The following is a 25,835-nucleotide window of genomic DNA, read 5'->3' as shown; positions in this document are numbered from 1 at the left end:
CTCCAGAAGGAATGGCTGTCATCAAGAAATCAAATAATAACAAATACTGGTGGAGCTGTGGGAAAAGATCAATCCTCCTACATTGTTGGTAGGAATGTGAATTAGTACAACCATCATGGAAATCAGTATGGAGAGTCCTCAGGAAACTACACTTGATCTTAACCAAAAGGCTGAGAAACAATGACAAAACAAAAAATAGAAATTCCATTTGACTTAGCTATTCCCTTTCTAGGAATCTTCCGATGCATACCCATGTTTATAGCAGCATGGTTTATAATAGCTAAATCTTGGATGTGGCGTATATATATGTCCATCAACACATGAATTGGTAAAGAAAATGTGGTACTTACACACACCAGGGTAGCACTCTATCATAAAGAAGGATAAACTTAAGTCATTTGTAAAATAGATGCACCTTGAGATCATAATGTTAAGTGAAATAAATCAGACACATAAGCTTAAATATTGCGTGGTTTCTCTTTAATGAGAAACTCAAAATATAAAGAGCAAAATAAAATATAGAAAATAGGTAGATACGTCTTTTACAAAAGGGAGGGGAACCAGTAGATGGGGATAGAGGAAGAGAAGGAGATGATAAAAAGTATTAAGATATTTTATGTACATGTACCAACTCCCTGCGAGGAATGTAATCATTATGTACTGCAAACCTGTAGTAATAAAAATGGGGGAAAAGGAGTATGGAGTGTTCTGAAGTGTGCTATAATATATAGGACAAGGCATTTAAAATACACACATATGTACAGTTTTATTGCCCAGTAACTGTCTAAAGGAGTGAATCTTTACCTTCTCTGTGCCTGTGTCTTTTTAGAAGGACAAATAGGAATAGGTGGCCACTAGGGTCATGCATATCCACATTCTCTTCCCATTCTTTGTTTCTTGTTCTTTTCTGTTATAACTCATAATCCTGTTAAACCTGATGTAAATGATGAGTAATTCCTACAATAATTGGTCATTTTAAAATTGCAATAGATAGGGCCGGGTATTTAGCTCAGTGGTTCCACTGCCTGCCTCACAAGCGTAAGGTCCTGAGTTCGATCCCCAGTACCAAAAAAAAAAAATTGCAATAGTTAGACATCCTCTTTCTCAAATCAATGATGGCAAGAGTAATAATAATTTTGTGATCATTGAGTTGATCAAAATGGTGAAGGAAGATGCAAAGGAAGTACTTGGAGAACAATTGTACTTTTGTCTTGTTTTCCAATATTTAAGGATAAAATTAGGGCTCAATTACAGAATTTTGGTAATACATTTCAGGAGAATGCCAACACCTGCCTATTCACCATGAATATTCTTCTTTGCACTCAGAACAGTCAGATTTTGGTCTTTGATGAATCTAAATTTAGTTTGGACTTTTATCTTCTGTGCATTGCTAATCATTTTCCCCTGGCACTGCTTTCCTTTCTGTCCACAAATCTCTGTGATGGGTAGTGTGGACTCCTTTTCCATTTATTATCATACAGAGAGAATGGTTTCATTGTACTGTAGATGTCATAATGGACAGGAACTTTCTGCTTACTGAAAGAATAATAAGAGACACATTTAGTGAATACTTGGGAACTAAGCCTCATCATGTTTTCTTCACTGTTACTTGTCTGAAATTGTAGTTAAATAACTTCCTACTTTGTAACTGTTAGATGGACCATACTATATTTCTGTAGACCTCCATTGCTATCTAACAAAAACCATTAGCTGATGTAGCTATTGAAATACAAATCTAAATTAAGTAAAATTGCCGATTTAGTTTGTTATTTGCACTAAACACATTTCATTTGCTTTAATAGTCACTTTGTCTAATGGCTGTCAAATTGGACAGCACAGACATAAAACATTTCTGTCATCCCCAAAAGTTTTATTAGTACAATTCTAGCACATGGCTGTATGTATGCATGAAAGAACATATCATGGTGAAATAGTTTTGTCATCTATCAGTACTCAACCTGGGATATTGTAAGGCAGAAACCTGTAAATTAATCAGAATCAGTAGTAAATGGGTGAGGATTATTCTTGCTTGTTATTAAAAGTGGAATATACTTTTTCTTTTGGAAAAGTTGTTAGAAACTTTTAAAATGTAGAAGGCACTACAGAATAACTCAAAACTAATAAGAAAAGTAGAGTGTTTGTTTTCATTTTACAAAATAAATTTTGCTTTTGCTCTTCTCCAGATAATGACAAGAATCATGTTGTATAGAGCATTGCTTAGACGTGCTTTCCATTTTAATATGTACATTAACTGAGTTATTTAAATATATTTATCTGATGTTTTGTAAAATAGAACAGTGTGATAAATTTAAACTACCTCTCACTTCTTTTCCTCTCCATTTTTCTCCATCACTTTGATCTAACTCCACACAAAATTATTTTTATATTTGTTTTCTACCTTGAAACATTTCGTAGAAGGATAATTTATATAATTTACTGTTATTTGCACATCTAACCTCCCCGTGGAGGTTCTTTGCAGCTAGTTTCATCTTCATTGTTACACTAAATTTGTTTTAAAAGCTTTTCTTGGGCCAATTTTCTCAGTCTCTCAGTTAAAGTCAATGCTATTGATTCTTACTCCTTTCTGAAACTCTATTTTCCTGTCTCTGTAATACCAGTCTCTCCATTCGATCCTTGGCTTGTGACTAACTTTTCTTCTGTCTGTCTGTGAATAAACATTGTCTGAGATTCTGTCCTCAGCTGTCCTCCCATCATACATATATTCTTCCCTGATGAGATTTTCATTGTTGTTTTCTTGTAGCTTAACTATCATTTCAATTAAATATCTCAAAGATCTGGCTCTAATTCAGTTCCAACTCAGTTTTTTGCTGCCTGCTACATAATTTTATACAGCATGTTCTATCTTTCAGCCACTTTTAATTTCAGATGCCAAAAATATAATTATTTTAATCTCTAAACATTTTCTTTTCCAACTTTAATGAGCCATTTATCCATTTGCCTAAGCTTCACACACACACACCCCGGAATAATTTGTAATTTTTCCCTCTCCATTGTCCCCTGTATGTGTAAATCAGTCATCATTTTGTTTTGGATGCCTGTATTTCATCCACCTATCCTCATCCTCTTTCTACCATCATAACCTCAGTTCAAGCCCCTATTACATATCTCATTTTCTCTCGAGGGTATATTCCAACTGATCTTTCTCCCTTTAATTTTTGTTTCTTCCAAATCCACTTCTTCTCTCATGATTTTCATAAAACATAAATTTAAACACATATTTCTCATATATATCTACAAATACTTGTGTCAGAATAAAGTTAACATTCCTCTGTCCTTTGTAGAGATATGACATATATATTTTGTATTTCTAGGAAGATAGACAGTTTTGTAGAAATCCCCATGTTTGAGACATGGCAAGAAAATTACTCTCGTACCTTAAGGGACCATGAAGAAAGCAGCAAGAGATACTTATGGGAGTTGTTGATTAGAGTATTTCAACTACTTTCCTCACACACTCACAACTCATATTACCATGTAATGTCAGCTATAAGCATTAAGTAGGCAGGCTGCCTTCAGCCCTTCCCCAAGGACTGTCAAGAGAAATTATCAGTTGATTTAGTTTAGTTTTTGCCACCCTGGGTAAAGGAGCTTTGAAATAGAAATTAGATTGTTTGAAAAATAAAAATTTTATTCACTTTACAACGAAATTCTTGCAATCTAAGCACTGGTAGTTCTACATAATATAACCCCATATTTTTGTGTCTGCTTTCTTTCCCACTTATTTTGCTCACATACGTTATAACCCTAGCCAAATCAGTCTCTTTACTCCTTATTGATTTTGGATTTGTTTAGTGTGTTCACATAAACTGAAATATTCTTTGTCCTTGAGTCCCCAATTTCCACATTTGAAAGACATTTAAGGCCAACTAAGATATCAAAATCTTTCTAGGTATTTACTTAAGAATCATTACATCAGAATATATCTTTTTTATGGCATCATTTATCTTGTCTACCTTGTATTATTATTTGAATGTGTTCTGTCCTACTAAATAATGAAAAGCATAGTGGCCAAGGACCAAGTTTAATTTATCTCTGGTTACCATATAGCAGTGAGAATGACCTTTTAGAGCTTTCAATGGTAAAAAAAATAGCCCGCTGTAGCATGTGTGCCATAGGTTCAACACCACTGCCCTGTAGTGTCTGTCTGACACTATGTTTAGAAGATGCCAGAAAACACTTTGGTGTACTAAATTGATTCCTGAACGAATAAAAAGGGATGAAAAAAGAAAAAGATTATAACACTCATTGTTTGAATTCATCACTTAAGCATATAAAGTTATTTTGCCTTTTTTCTTTTTTCAGTACTGGGGATTGAAACCAGGGCCTTCACACTAAGCTGCATCCCCTGCCCATTTTAAATTTTGAGACAAGGTCTCACTGAGTTGTTAAATTGCCCAGATTGGGCATGATCTTTCCTGCTTCAGCCTCCTAGAATGCTGGAATTACAGGCATGTGCCACTGTGCCTGGCTAGACATTTTAATAGAATATATTAAGGCGTTTAGTGTTAAGATATGTTAAGGTGTTTAAACCATTATCATAGGTTTGTGAATCATTTAAAATATACTCCTAAGTATTTTTAAATGAAACATTTGAAAACTCACAGCATATAGTTGGAAAGTTCCACAAAATACAACTATGTATAACACCAGAAGCATACACTATTTCCCTTCGCTAGCTGTTATGTACTTAATATTAATAACCTATGTACTATTCTTATCATAATACACAGTTAATGAGATACACTACTTTCTGTGAGCATTGTGACCCCAGATGCTTAGAAATTGTTGACCCAGTATGGAATATCAGCGGTAACTTATAGGAATAGAATTAATTTGTGCATTCTGCTCAGTATAGCAATTACATCATTGTTTCACAGAAACCATAACAGACTATGATACATGTGGGTATATAGTTCATCTGTGGAAGGATGTTTCTGTGCATATACTTTTGTAAGAAGAAAAATGATCAAAATTGAAGAAGCAGTCCTCATTTTATGAATATTTTCTCATTAGGAATTTGGTCCATTCAAATGTGCATCATATGGTTTATAAAGCATTATAAGGAAGAGGTTCCAGAAAAATGTAAAATATTATCTTACAGGTGCAGTAGAAAACAGCTTAAGCTACTGAAGAAAATTCTTGGGATTTATATAGTACTATAGTTCTAAATCCAAATGTAAAAATCTAAATTTAGTCCTAACCTAAAAATAACTAGAATGTCAGAGGCACACCTTTCCATGGGATGGTTTGTAAAATATAGTGTTCTCCATATGCAGTGCTATTTTCTTTTTAAAATTTGAGGTATGATCTCCTAGGAAAAGATTTGGCCCCGAGTGTTAATAAAACCAACACTTCAGAAGTAAATATTTTAAAATCACATTTTGATGTGATAACTTATTAATAAAATGAATCCCTCAAAGTACCTAGGGCTGTTTAAATATTTAGCATGATAAAATTAATTCCATAAAATTATTGCTTAACAAAATAGAATATAATCATTAGTCTATTCTTCTTGCTAATGTGAAGTAGCAGTACAATATGCACTGTCTGTGTTGGTGATGTTTTTATTTGGTTTTTAATATGCTGTGTCCTTATACTTTGTGAAGGCCTCTAGCTTTCAATAATGAACAAGCTGATCCTGCTAAAAGAAGGTAGAGATACAAGTAAAAGCAGTTATTCAAAGTAATACATTATTAAATAAATTTACTCAGAAAAAAATTAAAAACTGGGGAAATGTGTACGAAAGCACATAGTTTTTTGTTATTTGTTTTTGCTCGTGTGTGTGTGTGTGTGTGTGTGTGCACGCGTGCATGAATGTGCTTTTGAATATCTAATCCAGAGCCTCTTCCTTGCTAGGCAAGTGCTCTACCACTGAGCTATGCTCCTAGCCCTTAAGCATACAGATCTAAGGAACTGAGAACAGAGTGACCTAGCAGATAATGTTTTTAGTCAGTTTACTGATTTATGAATTGTATGTTTGATCACTTTTGGTTTGAAGTTCCTCTATTGTATGCTAATTGTGTAAAATAGAAAAGGTGTTTCTCAATATGTCATCAATCAAAATCATCTTGGAGGCCTCTACATTGAATCTACTGAATCTGTATTTTTTGGGATGGAACCTGGGACTCCACATTTTAACCAGATCTTTAAGTTATTCTTACATATTCTTTATGTAAAGAACTAAAATCTGAAAATTTACTGCAGTAGCTTAACTGTTTGAATGTAGGTATATTGCTTTTGTAGTGATGCCTTTATCGTCTCTCACTAACGCATTTTGTTTCCAAGACCAAATTGAAAGCCACCTTTTTTATTTTATTTTGGGCAGAATTGGTTGCTTCTTCTTCTGCTCCTCCAGTCCCACTAGTACTAATACTAATTAAGGGTATCTCAGATGTCTTAGTGCAGATTTAAACTTTAATAATTTCACAGTTAAAGTGCTACAACCTTACAAAATATTATTTTAAAATTTAATTATTGAAAATTTTATAATTATTTGGCTTTATTTTAAATAATTATTTAATTTCAATATTTGTATGTGATAGTTTTTCAGACTAGTAAAAAGACTTGGTCAAAATTGTAGAGTATGTACCAGTACTTCATTTTTTGAATAATCTTAAATCTCAGAAGATTATCTTTTCAGTCCCTGTGCCTCAACTGAGGAAAGTTTTTATGTAATTTGAAATTCAATTAAAGCAATGTATAGCACAATACTCATGTTGAATTTTAAGAAGAAATATATTAATATTTAAAAAATATAAATGATTGGCCTTTCATATATATTTGCATATTATGCTTCTGGATTTCTTAAAACTTAAAATTGCATAAAAGCCTTAAATTTCTATGCATTTCAACATATTTATGTGAATGCCTCTCTCTTTAAACTACATTTCTCTAAGTTAGCAGCCATGTTTTATTCATCTTTGTAACCCTAGCACAATTTATTAATATTTCCTGAATCAATAGGAATAGTATATCTATTAGATATTGTCCATTTCAGTATACTGTCATTAAAGTATTATTAAGCATATTTAAGATATATGCATATGTTTTAATTTTAATATTATTTCATTGGACTTAATATACTTAATATTTCACAGTATTGGCTGTGCTTCCATTCATTGTTCAGATTCTTTCATTTTTAGCTAGCAGCCATGTCTTCATGCTGACTCCTGAGTCTTACTGGCACAACTCTAGTGGTCTTTGGTAGCTTCCTTCTATCTTGTATCACAATATAATCCAAACTCATCTTATATATTTCCTATTCCAGATCTGGCATCAGCCATTTTCCAAGAAGCTTAGGAAATTATATTTCAAGACCACACACTGTGGCACGTTCATTATAACTAGTTGGTCATTGTTCCCATGCCATTTCAGTGGGCTGAACTAAGAAATATGTACATACATACATAATACATCAATGGTGTCTAGGGTTTTCACTTTACTTCAGCAATACATATGTATCTTCCCTGTCCCATAATAAATTCTGATTAGTGATACCAGGAGTGATAGGATGACAATCACATAATTTTTTCATTGTTTCATATTGCAGAGTACACACAGCAGATTCAGCAGAACAGTAACACTACTATCCATAAACAATATGATCACTGAAAACAGTGTAAGATTATTTTAATCTTTTTGTTATATCACACTGGAGATGTACAAGTAAAATATATTTTGACTTGAACTCGTTATTTTCTGTATAATTATTATACCTTTAGTAGGATATACATTTAGATCATATTTACTTTTTTCCTCGAGAACTCCTTTGAAGTTTGAAAAAGGAATTTAATCTCCTGTGAACACTTAATTATATATTTGATTCTGAGAAGGTAGGCAAATAATGAAACTTGCATCCACTGCAGATAAAGCAAGCTGTAGAAACAGCATGGGGAATCTGGGCAACTTTCCAGCTTTTCCCAAATCATCTATTCCCAATGCAATTGTGTTTGAAATTAATTTGTATAATACTGAACTCTTCCAAATTCAGATTACATATAAGTGCACTTTCCAAAAATAAATGTTATATCTCCACCTTGGCTCCTCTGTATACATAATTCATAATTACTGAGTTAACTTTGTATAAGCATATGCAGGCACAGATGTAGCTGTATTTGTAGCAAACTTCTTCTTTGGCACGTGAACACTGTCAGAAAGGCAAGAATTAATATTTCTGTGAGTTTCTGAGATGTTTCAGACCTGACTTTTACTTTTAAAAATCTGCCTCTGGTGAAAAAAAATATGCCTCTGATGTGACTATATACTTCACCTCTGACAAGGTATTATAGGAGAATATTATTATTAAAAACATGTGAAATAAAACTTTTTGTTAAAATGAAATTTAGGGAAAGAAATAAAATGGACTGTCATTCCTTAAATCACAGTACTGTGAAAAAATTCAGATTTTTTTTTCAAAACGTACCAAGTAATAATTAGTTAATTTTGTATTTTGAGGTAATTATAATTTTTAAAAAATTAAAGTGATGTACAACAACCATAATACAGAGCTAAAACATATTTATCACTTCCCATATGTTATTCTCTTTGCTGGGCAATTTATCTGTTTTTCTCACTTAAATCTTAAAATATTCTTATTGGATCACTACTAATGTATATTATGCCCATTTTATAAATTTCTTTAAGAAACTAAACCACAAAGACATTAAGTTACTAAAAAAAGATTACTTTGTTAGATTACTGCTTATTGTATATTAAGCAATTATAAGTAAAAAAATGAATTTTTAAAATTAATTTTAGGGAGTCCAACTTAAGTGGTAACTATAAAATTGGTGTTAACATTAGGATGTATTAATTTAAAATATGTAATATATACTTAGTAACTTGAAATTGTTGAAAATGTAGACGTATGAGATCTTGATGTACTTAAATGTTAATGTTTTCTTAATCTAATCTGTAACAGTATTTGAAATGTTAGATATTTCAACAATATGTCGCAGTAAAAGTTTAGATAGATAATGGTTACAATAATTTTTAGTACCACTTTTTCTTTCTTTTTTTTGTTGCTTTCTAAAATTAATTTTATTAGCACACTTTAGATATATGTTATGATCACATCCATCATAGGGAATTTGTACCTGTACGTAGTATGTCTTGATTAGCTTGATGCTTCTTTTATTCTCTAATCCCTTCCCCTCCCTTGTGTATGTTGAACCATCCCTACATCCCTGGGGTGAAACCTATCTGGTAATGGTATATAATCTTACTGATGATTTGGTGCATTATGTTTGCAACTGTCTTCTTTAGAATTTTTGCATCTATGTTTATTAGGGAGATTATCCTGTAGTTCTCTCTTTCGGTTGGATCCTTCTCTGGTTTTGGTATCAGGATAATGCTTGCTTCCAGGAATAACTTTGGGAGTATTGCTTCCTTTTCAATTCCATTAAAGAGTTTGATGAGTAGTGGCATTAGATCATCTTTAAATTTCTTGTAGAATTCAGCAATGAATCTATCAGGACCTGGGCTTTTCATTGTTGGTAGTTTTTAATTACATCTTCAACAAAAGTATACTTAATGTACACTTAATATATACTTTATTATGTAAATTTAAAGTTGGCAAAATTAGAAAGTATACTTAAGCAAAAATAAGGATATTTTCAATAACTGAGCATCCAAGCTAACTACTGTTAATATTTGGTAAATAGCTTTACAAATTTTTTCCCGTTCTTATTTTAGTATATTTACTGGAAATGCCAAGATTTTTTCAAATTATCATATAGTTCTTAAGAAAATATTTTTTTATATGCTTGATTTTTTGAACCTAATGTATGTGTTTATTTTTTCAGGACTCTACTGTATATGAAACAGAGAATAAAATTCTTCATGTGGTATGTATAACTGGATTCACTTTCATCTCCTATACAGAATATTTTTTATTTAAATAGTAATTAAATAAAAGTCTACAACTTATTAAAAGTAAGCAATAATAAAAATATCTATGGATCATATCAGTTAAGCATATTTTTAGGAAATCTACCAAAAAACCTAGCATATTAGTTATAACCATTCTATTCTATCTAATAGACAAACATGTAATATTTGAAGATTACAATATATAGCACAGTTGGAATGTAATAAACAATTGAGAGAAAAGAGAATTTGAAAATACAAATTTTTAACTTTTTATCTGTGACAAAAAGATGTCAGAGGTATTCTGTTCTATGATATGAGCAGTTCATCTCTTATTATCATTTGGATAAAATACTTTAGAAGATAATCACACTTGTTCTCCTTTGATTTGATACTCAAACAACCTTCTCAATGGTAATTTGGTAATATTTATTGAATCATTTAATGACTGCTGATATTTTATTACTTGAACTGGGATATGAGTACATTATACATTATGAAAAGGCATCTCCTTTCTTTTCAATGAACAACTGGCTGCTTTTGTTTTCAAATCCATTTTTTGGTCAATGGTGCTCTAATAACGACTTCTTCACTTCTGGTGTGAAATTATGACACTTTGCAGCTCTCCCGTACTAGATGGTAAAGATCTATATTTCTTACCTCTTTTATCATGAGTTTTATATGTCTGAAATGTTTGAATATTTATAAAATAATATTTTGAATTTGAAAAGGAAACATTTAAAAAACATCTTACCTAAATCCATTGGGGGAAAATACTAATTCATAGTTTCAGCAGTGAAGTAATATTGTTCTTTTATGTTACCTGCTACGTAAGTAATACTGAGTAATCCTCTTCCCCTCGTTGTGCAGCAGTAATGGGCTTGGTGATTTATTAGGATGGCCTCAAGAGAGTACAGTTAATGTATTCTTCTCCTTGGTAGTCCAGGAAGGAGAGTAATTACTACCAACCTTGTTTCGATCTGGAGAATAGAAACTGATATTTAAGGTTTATATATTCTAAGTATTTGTTTAGGTTCTACAAACATATTGAAGGTTGAACATCCCTATTTCAAAAAATTCAAGATCCAAATGCTATAAAATCTGAAACTTTCTGAGTTTTGACGTGATACCACAGGTGGAAAATTCCATACCTGACCTTGACATGGGTCAGAATCAATATTCGGGGACACAACACAGTTTATTCAGCATCACCAAGGAGAAAAAAATGACCTTACCAGACATCTTCGACTATAATATCTCTTTTTTGTGCATGTGCAGATCCCCCCACCCAACAAACATTCCCAGAAAGGATAATAAAATCTCTATGCGTGTAGACCAGATATGCCATGGGAACATTTCACAAGATGCTCCCAAACCTACATTACATTACTTATTGTGTTATTTTGCTTATTCTCTGCTCTGTGGTATAAGAATATTGTTGAAAATGACAGAAGGAACTGCGCATACCTCTATGGGTAACAGTGAAAGAAAAAGAAGCATTTACGTTAATCTGTACCACAGAATGTTAAGTTGTAGAAGAAATTGCAAAGTGTTGTACATGTGAAACCTCTTCCAGAAGAGTATGGTGTTGGAATGACCTAAAGAAAGAGAAGAATAAAATGCTGAAATTCTGTGTGGAAAGTGATGCACAGAAGTTAATGAAAACTAGAAAAACACTGCATAATGTTAAAAATGAGCCTCCAGTTCATTCATTGACCGATGTTGAAATAGCCAACATAGTTCTGAATCAAGATGATCATGATAATAGTGACAATGAAAACAATAGTGTTAATACTACAAAACAAAAGTGCCTGTACATGACATGGTGAAAATATATAATGGGCTTATTGAAGAACTAGAGCAGTATGCATTTATAATAGAACAAGACGTTATGACAGTTTAAAATCAAAGAGAAATTTCTAAGTCAAAAACCTGTTGTTGGGCCAGGTATGTAGCTCAGCAGTACAGCTCCTGCCTGGCAAGCTCAAGGCCCTGAGTTTGATTCCCAGTACACACACACACACAAAACTATTATTAATGAGGCAGATGATTCTAGAGGAAACATTTTTAAAAACTACCTGGCAAAATATTCTTCATCCCTAGAACTTCCTAGAACATCCTAGAACATCCCTAGGACTTCCTGGTCCCTCACGTTCTTCTGACGTTTCTTCTCACCTAAAACAATAAAGTACAGTTTACAATAACCTTTTAAAGAAATACAGCATCATAAATGGTACGTGAAATTACGCTATTATTTGTTGTTGCTGCTGGTTAACAGCTGATAACAAATATTTTAATGATGCTTAACTATGCTATGTAGTTACTCTGAACACATTTTTTCACTATATCAATAGTATATCATTTTTTACTATTATATACTTATGAGAAAATAGGTTAAGAAAATGGTTACATATTGTAGCATATAAATTTAGAATCAGGAGTGGGGGTGATGACAAATGACCACAGATTGTCCACATGAGTGGCTGAAATAGCAACACCTTTGTTTTTTCAATATTCATAAACTTTTTCATGCAGAAAATTATTTAAATTATCGTGTGAAATTACTTTCAGGCTATGTATATAAGGTATACCTGAAACATAAATCAATTTTGAATTTAGACATGGTCATGTCCCTAAGATGTCTCATTATAGTATAAGCAAATATTCCAAAATCCAAAATACTTCTGCTTCCAAGTGTTTTCTTTTTGTATTAACATATGTTTGTAAAACATAGTAATTAAATTTGTTTGAGGGAATTATTACATAAAACACATAATGAGTAAAGGACGTTCAATTTGTATCTCATTTAATATTGATTTTACAAATGGTGAAACCTTTGGCCTCAAATATTAAGCTATTTTAATGTTTGAACAGAGATCTGATACCAAAGAACATTCCCGTTTGAGATCTGGCAGTTGCTACCAATTTTACTTTGGTACTGTCTTGTTTCCTCCGAAACTCAGGGTTTCTATCTCACTCTGCCTGTTGTTTCAATAACTGAGGAACATGAAGAGACACTTTCCCTCCTGCATTTTATTCCTTTGAGTGACTGATCCATTGGTATTGAACTTTCTATGACAGTGACTTGCTTCTGAAGTATTGAATTTGCTGAGTTAGACATTAGCATGGTGCTGTGGGTTTTTCGTTGTATATACTTCAGGCAGTTATTGAGGTCAGTGTATGTTACTGATCTCTCTTTATAAAATTTCTCAGGAGTAATCTCTTTTCTGTTGTTTGTATCAAAAAAGTGCTGTACTTTTTCTTATGCATTGACAGTTAGAAATTTAAAGTACGAATAGTTGGCAAATTCATCTTATGTATTTGTTTTATATATTAATATAATTCTGTGCTCCAATTTATAGCTGTGATTTCTCTTTGCCTTAAGTTTCTCACTTTATGTATGGTATTTATTTTTACATTTGTTGATATCTTTTATATGGAGAAATAGCACTCATAGGTAACAACTGCATATTCATAATCAATATTGAAATGTTAGCAAAGGAATTGTACGTAGTTCATGGAAAGAGAATCTGTTAGAGGTGGCAAAAATTAACACATTTTATTTTTTTAAAAAATTTCAATTCTCATGTAACAGAACAGAAGTGAATTTAAATGATCAAAGGAGTATGGTGGAATTTCGGTTGTACAAAGTATTCTAAATATAATTTTAATTATTTATGCTAAGGAAATAAGCTCTTTATGATTATAAAATGATGTTTTAAATTTTACTTAAACCATAGTATATAATAATCAGATTTTAAGTAAATTTTAAATCATTTAAAATATTTTTAATTTTTAAATAATTTTTAATTTCTAAAATTCTTAATGACTCAAATCATTAGTGCATAATATTTCAATTCTCTTTCTCATATGACAGATTCTGAGCAACTAGGTATTAGAAATAAGTGACAACACAACTAATAGTGAAGACGTTTAGAAGTGAATGTCTTATGTTTACCTTGGGCAATTTTGCATTCCAGCAAATGAAAATTTAATCATGATAGTGGAGATAATGGATGACATTAATGAGACAATTCAGCTCAGAAAACATTTCCACTTGCATGTTATCATCCTGGCCTCTTTATGCAAAGATAGTCCAGCCTCCACTAGAAGATTATTGTATGTTTTCGTGTGTGTTAATTTTCTCAAAATAAGAATTAAGTATTTAAAAATCATGAAATTGTACCGTGAACCACATGGTATATGATGCTAGAATACTTTAATTCAAAAATTTCACAGCAATAGTCTTTCCAGATCTCTTAATGTATAGGAGAAATCACTTTGAGTCTAAAAACAGTACCTGAATGCTAGTTCTGTTCTCAGTGACTACTCAAGTGATTTAACTGTTTTAAGGATTTTGTTCCTAATGACTATTAATATATTTCACATATTGTTGCTAGGAAAAAATTAATTGATAGGTTCTTGTAAACAGAGCTATATAATGTTTACCCTCTTTCCAGTATTTTTATTCACATTTATTTTATTATAGTTTCTTATTTCTTCTCCTTCACACTTCTTATATACACCAGAAAATAAAAAGCTTGAGTTTTAGTACAACTTGTTTAGAATCAAACTGTGAGTTCGTTTGAATTGTTTCCTTGTTTCTGTGATAGTTGGATAAGCTAAACAAAGTATTCACTATAATAGCTCCTTTTGAAGGATGGGTTTATATATTTGATAGGAGTATGAGAACCTGAATTCTTTCTAGAAAATACAACCTATGGGAAAAGCTCAAAGCAGGTAGTTTATGTTAATTAGTGATGCCAAGGCACACAAGTGACACTGGGAGAGAAAATCAATATGGATTCTAGAGTTCTTCATCGCCATAGAGAGCTAGAATTTTATCCCATCAGGACCTTCTGAGGAGCCCTGAAAAATGTGCCTCAGGATTGTCTAGCCCACCTGCCAAATGTTGAAGAGAGAATATTTATCTCCTGGCTCTAAACCAGTTTTTCTGGTGGTCAAAGGTTGCTCTAAGTTTCTCACCATACCAGGTTTCTGAATGCATCAGAGTTCTCCAGGACAGAAAGCAAAGGTAGTGCGACTAAAGTGAAATACACTGCCATGACAGTAGTTTGAGAGAAAATGGACTTGAAAGAACATGAAGTGGGGCCTAAGAACTACATAGTTCAGTGAAACATGCCATTATATGTCTTATTTTCATGCTTTTATTTCAAAAATTAAAAAAAAATATCTACTGGTTAGAATTTTTAAAATCTAATTTCCCTTGAAAATCTTCATGGAGCTTTGGGAAGAAAAAATCAATAGGTCTCTCTGTGGCAATTCAAATTTTAAAGTATTTTAGATCACATGTGTTACCAACATTTGCATGAGTTGTCAAAAGCAAGTTTCAAATAGTAGATATAATATTTGGCTTAAAAAAGAATTATATTTGGAGACAAAAATCTAAACTATGCAGTATACTAAATATTTTGTCTAGAGAGTAGGCGAGGCAGTTGTCAAGAGGAAGGAAAATTATCATTTATGAAGCATTGCTATACCCCAGAAATTCTGCAGAGCAATCCAAACATCAGAATGCCTTTCCATGCCTGGAAAACTAAGATAAAGAATTGAGGAAATTTGTGAGGGGTCATGTCTTTTGCTAAATTAGTTCTGGACTTAACCACTTAACAGTTTATCCTGAGCATCACTCGGGCAGGTAGCGCATTTGTTGACATATTACCCTGAGCGGGTGTCATTCCAACCAGTTGATTCTTAAATTGAATAAATTTGATAAAATTGTCATTTTTTATATTTCCAGTTATATTATCTTATAAAATTAATGAAAATTATGCAATTTTTGGTTATCTTGTAGTTAAATAATTGGACTGGTAAGTGGTTAAGGATGAGTAAAGAAGAAGAATAGGAAAGAGAAGAAATATTCTCTAATATACTACAAGAAAAATCCTTCCCAAGTAAGTAGGCTTATTGAGAACATTTGTTTAATGTTCTCTGCAAGAGTCAAGGGAACATTGCCTCTATTAAAAATATATACATACTATAAAGAATTATCATACTATAATCTGAGCGCAAAATTAACTAAGAAAATAGTTCTGTAAAACTTAACACAGAAATAGAAGAGAAGCCATGATGAAACAAATTCGTGTGTTATAAAGAAATTTCACACAGGGTGACACAAAACAGGCTTTAATAATATGCTCAGGTTTTTAGTAAATTAAAAAAAATCAAAAAGTAAGAGAAGATAAAAGTGGTAGATGATAGATTATGGTTAACCCACCATCAACTAATAATAACTTTTTGAAGAAGAAAACAGAAGGAAACAAAGGATATAGTAGAATAATTTAGGAACCGAAATTTAGAATACTCACCAAAGTTATAAAATGTATTGGAAAGATAATAATTTCAAGATCTATTCTGGTAACATTTTACAATTCTGAAAGCAGAACTCAATCTGGTGATCATTTAGCCAGAGGGAATAGAAGAACAGAGGTACTGACTTAAAGAGAAACAAAAATTAGATTGTAGTCAGTAACTCTTAACTGCCAGATGTCAGTAGATCAAAATCTTCAAATCTTTGAGAGAAAAACAAAGAACAAAAATATTTATGTCTAATTATCATTTATGTGTCAAAGCAACAAAAAAGAAAATTTTATGTCAGCAAGGTCACTAAAGTACCCTTTTGAAAAATATGTTTGATAAAATTACCCAAAAGCAAAAGTTGAATTTCAGAATAGTATGAAATACTGAATAATACAGTATTAAAAGTGAACATCAATAGGACACACATGTGTAAATACCGAATAGTTTCTCTGGTGTGAGAAACTGAAAGTGTAAATAAGGACTAAATGTATAATAGGTAATGTGAAATAGGAAGAAAAGGGGCAAAGGGGAAGGAAGTGGGAGGGCTAGGGGAAAGGATAGAAGGGAATGGGATTAATATGGGAAAATGGAAAAATAGGAACAAAATCTTTGTAAATAGGGAGGACTGGAGGGGTTGAAGGGAGGGCTGGGCAAGGGTGAAAAATAAGAACCAAGAGAGACTATGGAAAGGTGCAAATTTCCAATGATGAATGTCATTATATTGTATACCTAAAATGTACCAATGATTAGAATGCATAATCGATAATGTAAAATAGGAAGAAAAGGTCCAAAGGGGTAGGGGTAGTGGGAGGGGCAGGGGAAAGGAAAGAAGGGAAAGGAGAAATGATGAGAAATGGAAAAAATGGAAATAAAGTCTTTGTAAATAGGGAAGGGTGGAGGGCGTGAAGGGAGGGCTAGGAATGGAGAAAAAATAAGAACCAAGATGCATTATGTAAAGGTACAATTCCCAATGAGAAATGTAATTGTGTTGTATACCTACAATGTACCAATAAAAGAATTTAATACAAAAAAAAAGTGAACATCAAAACCAAATGAGGTGGTAAGGACCAAAAAAATTATACATGAATGCTAGCTACTGTTTTAACAATGGAGTTTTGTTGATAATAAATAAAAATAATGCACCTATTATAGATTTGTACATATTTTAAAGGGAAAAGCTCCATATTCCTATATTTAAATCACAAAGGCTACTGCTACCTCCCAGTGGCAACTAACCTCAGATAATAAGGACTTCCTGTAAAACAGTAATGAAATACAAATTTTTACCTATGAATTCATAAACACAAATGCATGTGCACACACGTGTATATTAAAAAATGTGCAATTGGTAATTAGAACCTTGATGAAAATAAAATGGACTAATTTATTACTAGGCATATATATTCACACAACTATTTGGGATGCAAGTTTTAGGTGATTTCAAGTCTCGAAAACATTAATTCTAACACTCATATAGTAGTTACAGTATGACTCAGGCCCTATTTTAAGTGCTGTATACAGACTCATACATTTGGCCATCATGAAAACCTTAAAATGACTGAGTGTGGTGATGCTCACCTTTAATCCCAATTACTTGACTGTCTGAGGCAGGAAGATGGCAAGTTTGAGATCAGCTTGGGCAACTTAATCATGTCTCAAAAAAAAAAGCTTGCCTAGGATGCATGAGTTCCTGGGTTTGATCCCCAGTACCCCCTCCAACACACACACACACACACACACACACACACACGCACAAACACAGAAAAAACAAAAAAACCTCATGAGTTAATATTGTTAGCATGTTCGTTTTACAGATGAGTAAACTGAAACAGTTTAGGTAACCTTCATGAAGTGACATAATTAGAAGGGTTTTTAAATCATATTTGAGCTCTGGCAATCTAGCTCTAGACTGCATATTGTTGTACTCTTGGGAATGTAGAATAGAAAAAAATAAAGATGAGGAAACAAGTAAACTGCAAAACAGTATTTCTATAGAAAGTTTTTATGAAAGCATTATATAGTAATAAAATAGGAAATAATAAGGTAATACTTCAGTAAACTGTGGTTCATTCATAGTATGTAATATTAACTATTCCCAGTTACTATCTGGGATTATTGAGTAAATATATTTTAATATACCTGAAATATTCTTATGCCAGTGTTAAAGGAAAGATTCTAATGACAGTGTTGAGTAAAGCATTATAAATACAGAATGAATCATAAATGTTGAAAATTTAAAAAGGGAAGAATACTCTGTAGTTTAACACTTATTGTATTTGCTTGGTAAGATAGCTGATTTTTTAATAGTTTCCAATATCTTTCCAATTTTCTTCCAATTAGTTTACAGTCTTTTTTAATGAAAAAGTATATTCTTGTATGTTTATAATTATGATGAATTTTAAGGAATAAATTTATATTACACATAGTAAAATAGTAAAACATGATTTAAACAATGCTTATGCTAGAATTTTGTGTTCACTTTTCTCACTTTGTGTTCTCTTTAAAGATATAGAAAGTTATTTGTGGTTAAGATTAGATAATAAAGGACTGTGAATACCAAAAAGCCTCCTGGGAAGGGAAATTGGTTGCGGCATTGGGCAGGGATGTCTCTTAATATGGAATGTGAGAATGAATAAAAAGAGACTGAACAGCTTGGGTTGGAAATTACCATTAAATGTAATGGAACAGACAACAGAGTGTAACCATAAAGGACAAAAGGCAATACAATCAGTGCACTATGTATCTCAGTGATTATTGACTAAAGATAAATATTATATTGTACTTCTGTTGATTTGATATTTCCCTCAGTGAGGCCTTGTTCCAAATTACATATTCCTTGGCTTGTTGGGGACCATCTGTTTTATTCCACACAGACCTTTATTTTATATAGTAAATCAGTTACAGAGAATCTGGAGTTCTCTTCAGTTCTGTACTCTCCTCCCAGCTTTTACTGCAGCCTTTGCATCTGGAGAGATATGCACTCCAGAGAAGCCATTTCAGACCTTGGGCTTCAGCTAACTTAATCTGCTTGTTGCAGCCTTACTCCTCTCATTGGTGAGTCTGGAGCCCTTGTCAGCTTTGATAAACTCATGGAAATCCCAGGCCAGATATAATCATTGAAGTCATGCTGCTTAAATCAGACTGTTCTGAGCCAAATTACACCTTTGACATTAACCAACATTGTTGTCTTCTATGTGATGCTTGCCTTTTGTTATTTTACCTTATCACTTTTGTAAAGATAATGGAAAGAATAAATACAGTAAATAACTTTTATAATTTTAGTATTAAGGTGATCTTTTAGTTGTACAGTGCTTTACATTTTGAGAATGTGCTCTTTCCTCTCTATTTCCTCTCCAAGCTATTTTCTTCATTTATTTAGTCTTGATAATAAGTTAGGTTTATTTTGGCAAGTTAAGTATTTGTTTTATCTCATAGACATTCTGTGTAATTTTTTTTCTTTCTTTAAATTTACAAATTCTGTTCTCCTAAACTCCATCTGGGGTGAGATTATTGTGCCTTCTCTGCTATTCAGACTAGAAATAGCTTAAACAGCACAGAGCCAACAGTTAGATATGAGAAGATCCTGGAGGAGAAATTAAAGAGCTCATTTTAGTCTTTGCTCTAAAATCTATACTATTTCATTTATATAAGCAAAGCTTTCTACATCCAATTGTCCAAAACTGTGAGGTTGTATTTAATTGTTAGGGTAGCGGCATGCCCCATAATGAAATAAAAGTGATTATATTAATATGTATTCTACATGTATTCATATAGTATTAGCATTCTGACTTTAAAATTCATGAAAATAATTTTATATTTTTCTTCAGAAGGCCCAGATGCTGTGAAAAGGCAGCTTTTGATAATTATAGTTTGGGCTGTTTTATTAAATCTGTGATCTTGGTACAAATTCAAATTGAATTTTATTGTTTTTGGTATGATTTACATTTTTGTTGTAACCATGGCATTTGAACATACAAATTCTGGTCATCATCATTAAAACATTGTCTTAGTTACCTTTTCATCTCTGGAACATAATACCTGACATCCATAACTTAAAGGAGGAAAGGTTTATTTTGGCTCACAGTTTGTAGAGGTTTCAGTCCTTAGTATGCTGTCTCAAGGCAGGGAAATAGCACAGAGAGACAGAGGCATCACAGAGGAGGCTTGTTTATGGAATGGCAACCAGGAAGTAGACAGAACTCAAGGGAGGAAGGAGGACGATACACCCTTCAAGGGCATGCCGCCAGTGACCTACCTCCTTTGACCAGGCTTCACTTGCCAATACCACATTTGGCTATAAACTCATCAGGTACCTAATCTTCTGGTGAGTATCATAACCCATGATCCAAAAACCTCCCCAAAGCCTCACCTATGAGTGTATGAGGCTTTAGGGGGACATCTAGATATATTGCATTTTATAGATGGAAAGCATTAATATGTTTTAATTTTTCACCTAATGGAACTGTCATGTCTGCCCTCTTCACTATCTTGTGGTCAACCCAAAAAACCCACTGACGCTATTACGGAAATAGGCATTGAGTTCCTGAGTATTAGATTATCTTCAGGTTCTGACATTTAAGTGGCTAATTGCATTGTAAATTATTTTAACTATAAGTAACTTCTCTACAACCAGTGTCCACGAAGGACAAGAGAAAGGAGAAATCCAGGTATAACATTAGAGGTAGAAAATATTCCCTTTCCTGGGACAGAAAGAGAACAAGTATATACTAAAGGGACTATGATCTACATGAATAATGAAGATAATATGGTTTTAATATGTTTTTATTATGATTTGGAAGGACAGTATATAAAGCAGTATTGTTTATCTGAATGTACTTGGTAATATTACATTTTCTGAGCACATTATGCATGGCAAAATATTTTCGTTTTCAGGATAACTATGAAGGTGCCATCCCTGTCATCAAAGAGTGCTTTCGTTGGGGAGTAAAGTGACATAGAGTAATGTAGTAAAAAGGGCAACTAGTCTGAGAGTTAAGAGATTTGGTGTCCTGACTCCATTCTGACAGTTAGCTAGCTGTAAACAAGCTACGTTAGCCTCTCTGATTAAGTTGGGGGATTGGAGTCTGTGGCTTCTATAAACGCCATAATTCTTGGTGACATACAGTATCATGAGAAAGCAATATGGATACATAACACCACAGATTAACTGAAAAACTAAATTTATTTGAGACCACACTTAATATTTTATCAAAGATACTATGGATTTTTTTATATTAACTTTATTGAAGGCATCAGAAGAGGGAAGGGAGGATGAGAATGAAAGAGAACATGCATGCATATGACAAGGTTCTCTCTGCTTCCATCCTATATTCCTTAAAATCTGTGCAAGTCTTATTTATCCCTAGTGGTTCCTTAGAAGGAAGCAACCTGGGAAGCTGTGGTTAATTCCTATAGCATCAAGATAAAGTAAGTTCATTACTTTATGGAAGTTCATTACCTGTTGAATCTATTGTGTTGAAGAACAAATCATTTTCCCTAAAAAATAGATATGTATCCAGATCCCTTTGATGACCTTGAATTCTTTTTTTTAAATGTTTGCAGTACATACTGATGAATGTGGGGAGTTGGTACATGTACATAACACATCTAAATTTTTACTTCGTCTTCCCCATCTTCCCCTTCCCCTCCGTCTCTAGATCTGCTTATCATTTGCAAGAGATCTGTCTTCCTGCTTCCTATTTTCCATCTTTTATTGTCTTCTTTAAATTATTTATACTTTGAATTTCTTGTATAAGAGAAATTGATATTTAAGCTTGTGTGTCTAGTTTATTTCACTTGTTATTACAATCTCAAGTTGTATATACTTTCTTACAAATGATTCAGATATATCCTTTATTGCAGAGTAGTTCTCCATATCTTCTTTATTCATCTGTTGATAGCCATAGAGTTCACTTCCAAGACTTAGATATCATGAGTTGTGCTTCTATAAACATGGATATGCATGTAGCACTGTAATATTGTGTCTTTAACTCTTTGGGAAAGATACAAGGGAAACAGCTGGGTTGAATGGCATTTCTAGTTTTACCTACTTGAGAAATTTCTATACTGATTTTCATAGTGATAATACTACTTTACATTCCCAACAGCAATGTAGAAGCATTTGTTGTTCCATGCAGCCTCACCAATATTTATTGTTTTTGAGTTCTTAATGATAACTATTTTTTCTGGAGTAAGGTTCGGTCTTAAGTGGTTGTTTTTTTCAATTTTCATTTTTTAGCAGTAAATGTGTGTAGTACACAATGATTACATTCCTTATGGAGGGTTGGTACATGTGGTACTTATACACAATGGAGTACTACTCTGCCATAAAGAAAGATAAACTTGGGAAGACACCGAATCAGCCCACTGTAGACAGGCAGATCTGCCCACACCCTGCCGAGGTCCCTAGTTGCGCGGAACACACGCCAAATCAGCCCACTGCAGACAGGCAGGTCTGTACACGCCCTACCAAGGTCCTGAGTCACGCGGAAGACACCGAATCACCCGACTGCAGACAGGCAACCACCTGATTCCACATTACAAAGGCACAGAGGACACCAGACCACCAGACCAAGGTACTGAGTCCCACTGTTCCCGGCTGAGAGGTAGGGGCTTCTAAGCCATCGTCTCACTGCTCCTGGTCCAGAGAAAGGGGCTTCCCGGTCACCATCCCTCCCGCTGCTCCCAGCCCAGAGGAAAGGGCTTTTGGGCCACCTTCTGTCCCGCTGCTCCTGGCCCAGAGGAAGGGGCTTCCGGGCCACCATCCCACTGCTCCTGGCCCAGAGGAAGGGGCTTCCGGGCCACCATCCCACTGCTCCTGGACCAGAGGAAGGGGTTTCCCGGCCACCATCCCTCTGGCTGCTCCCAGCCCACAGGAAAGGGCTTTTGGGTCACCATCCCCACCGCTGCTCCTGGCCCCTGTCCCACCTCACCCAGCTCAGAGGAGGTAATCCATGCAGGCGCTAACAGCCCCCCCGCCCCAGTCGAAATGAGAAAACACATAAATAAGTCTCAAAACCAGACTTCCAGATCACCTACAGCAACCCCAAAGGGAAATGAGATGGAACACTCTGATACTCAACCACCTGGACCCACTGAACTGGCAACAAAAGGGGATCTGGAAAAAATGAAATCAGAAATAATTTCTCAGATAACAGGAGACATTGTGCCCCTACTGCAAGACATGATTAATACATCTAGAGAGGAGCTGAGGAAAATGATGGAATCCCAACATAAGAAACAAATAGAATCCATAAAACAGATGCAAATAGATTTCCAGGACATGAAAAACTCCATTGAAAGTCTACACAGCAGAATGAGCCAGTGTGAGAACAGAATTTCAGATATAGAAGATAAGATTGCAATTAGTGACCATTAAAAGAAAAATTGCTTCAAAATTATAAGGGAACATGAGAAATCAATCCAGCAGCTGCTAGATGATGCAAAAAAGAATAACATAAGACTGATTGGGCTCAATGAAGAAACAGGAGAGAGTGCAGATGACATAAAAAATCTCTTCACAGAAATAATGGCAGAAAACTTCCCAAGCAGGGGAAAAGAGCTTGACATACAGACAAGTGAGGCATATAGGACTCCAAATAGCCTTGATCAAAAAAAATCTACACATAGGCATATAATTGTTAAGATTCCAGAAACTCAACAGAAGAACAAAGTTCTCCAAGCAGTGAGAGAAAAGAAACAAATCACATACAAAGGAAAGCCCATCAGAATCACAGCAGACTTCTCAACACAAACCATCAAGGCAAGAAGAGCTTGGAGTGACATATTCCAAGCCCTAAAAGAAAACAACCTCCAACCCAGATTGATGTACCCTGCAAAACTATCTTTCAAAATGGATGGAGAAATAAGATACTTTCATGACAAAGAGCACCTTAGGAACTTCGTGAATACCAAACCAGCACTCCAAAGAATTTTACACAATATCCTAGGAACAGACATTGAGGATCACAACCCCAGGAAGCAAAGCAGAATGAACCCATCTGGCATGACAAGAAATTAAATGTAAAGGGGGAGAACCCAACAAAAAGAAAAAGTCATGGCAATGACAAGTCAATACATTTCAGTTATAACCATCAATGTTAATGGTCTCAATTCACCAATCAAAAGAAATAGACTGGCAGAATGGGTCAAGAAGCAAAATCCAACAATATGCTGCATACAAGAAACACACTTAATTCAAAAGGAAACTCAAAGACTGAAAGTTAAAGGGTGGAAAACAATACTGCATGCAACAGGAACCCGAAAAAAAGCAGGAGTAACTATCCTCTTGGCAGATCAAGTAGATTTCAAACCAACACTGATTAAGAGAGACAAAGAAGGACACTACATCCTTGTAAAGGGAAGAATCCAAGAGGAAGAGATGACAATCATAAATATCTATGCACCAAACACTAGTGCATATAAAACAAATACTAACGGACATGAAAAGTCATATATTCACTAATACAATTGTAGTGGGGGACCTCAACACCCCACTGTCACAAATAGATTAACTAGACTAAAAATAAGTAACGAAATACTAGAACTCAATCAAACTCTTGAACAAATGAACTTAACAGATGTTTACAGAGTGTGCCACCCCACAAAATCAGAATACACATTCTTCTCAGGTGCACATGGGTCATTCTCCAAAATAGACCACATACTCACACATAGAACATGTTTAAGTAAGTGCAAAGGAATTGAAGTTGTCCCCTGTACATTATCAGACCATAGTGCGATGAAAGTGGAGATCCATTGCAAAAGAAACTCAAAAAATTTCATAAACACATGGAAATTGAACAACACACTTCTGAATAACCAATGGGTCACAGAGGAAATTAAAGAAGAAATCAGACAGTTCCTTCAATTAAATGACAATGACAGTACAACATATCAGAATCTATGGGACACAATGAAAGCAGTCTTATGAGGGAAATTCATAGCAGTGAATATGCATATTAGGAAAACAGAATGAGCCCAATTAAACAACCTGATGCTGAACCTCAAGCTTCTAGAAAAAGAAGAGCAGGACAACCCCAAAGCTCGTACAAGGGAGGACATTATAAAGATCAGAGGAGAAATCAATGCAATGGAGACTAAGAGAACGATACAAAAAATCAATGAAGTCAAGAGTTGGTTCTTTGAAAGAATCAACAAAATTGACAAACCTTTAGTCAACCTTGTCAGAAAAAGGAAAGAAAAGGCCCAAATCCATGCAATTAGGAATGAAAAGGGTGAAATGACAACAGACCCAGCAGAAATCCAGATGATCATCAATACCTACTTCCAGAACCTATACGCCAATAAGATGGAAAACACAGAAGAAATGGACAGATTCCTAGATACATATGAATTAGCAAAGTTGAACGAAGAAGACCTAAAAATCCTGAACAACCCAATATCAACCAATGAAATTGAAAATGTAATTAAAAACTTATCAACTAAGAAAAGCCCAGGCCCTGATGGCTTCACTGCTGAATGAAGGTAATGCTAGCTTCCAGGAATGAATTTGGCAGTACTCCTTCCCTTTCAGTTTCATTCAGGAGTTTTGGAAGAACTGACATTAAATCTTCCCTGAAAATCTTGTAGAATTTAGTGGTAAATCTATTGAATCTTGAGCTTTT

General features: G+C 33.7%; 1 protein-coding gene across 12 annotated transcripts in view; it reads left to right on the top strand.

Moving 5' to 3' along the window:
* Cnksr2 (connector enhancer of kinase suppressor of Ras 2) overlaps positions 1-25,835 on the top strand; it is a 272,194-nt gene that overhangs the window by 84,700 nt on the left and 161,659 nt on the right. For all 12 annotated transcript variants that reach the window (XM_021245320.2, XM_004866183.3, XM_021245322.2 and 9 more), the window contains exon 5: positions 9,825-9,866. In XM_021245320.2, coding sequence (XP_021100979.1) covers positions 9,825-9,866 — 42 coding nt within the window. The remainder of the gene's footprint in view (positions 1-9,824; positions 9,867-25,835) is intronic.

Source organism: Heterocephalus glaber, unplaced genomic scaffold (genome assembly GCF_053883595.1).
Source record: "Heterocephalus glaber isolate CG9 unplaced genomic scaffold, H.glaber_assembly_v1.0 deba00001594, whole genome shotgun sequence".
NCBI classification, from domain to species: domain Eukaryota; kingdom Metazoa; phylum Chordata; class Mammalia; order Rodentia; family Bathyergidae; genus Heterocephalus; species Heterocephalus glaber.
The sequence above is the reverse complement of the archived record's forward strand: the minus strand, read 5'-3'. Positions and strand labels throughout refer to the sequence as shown.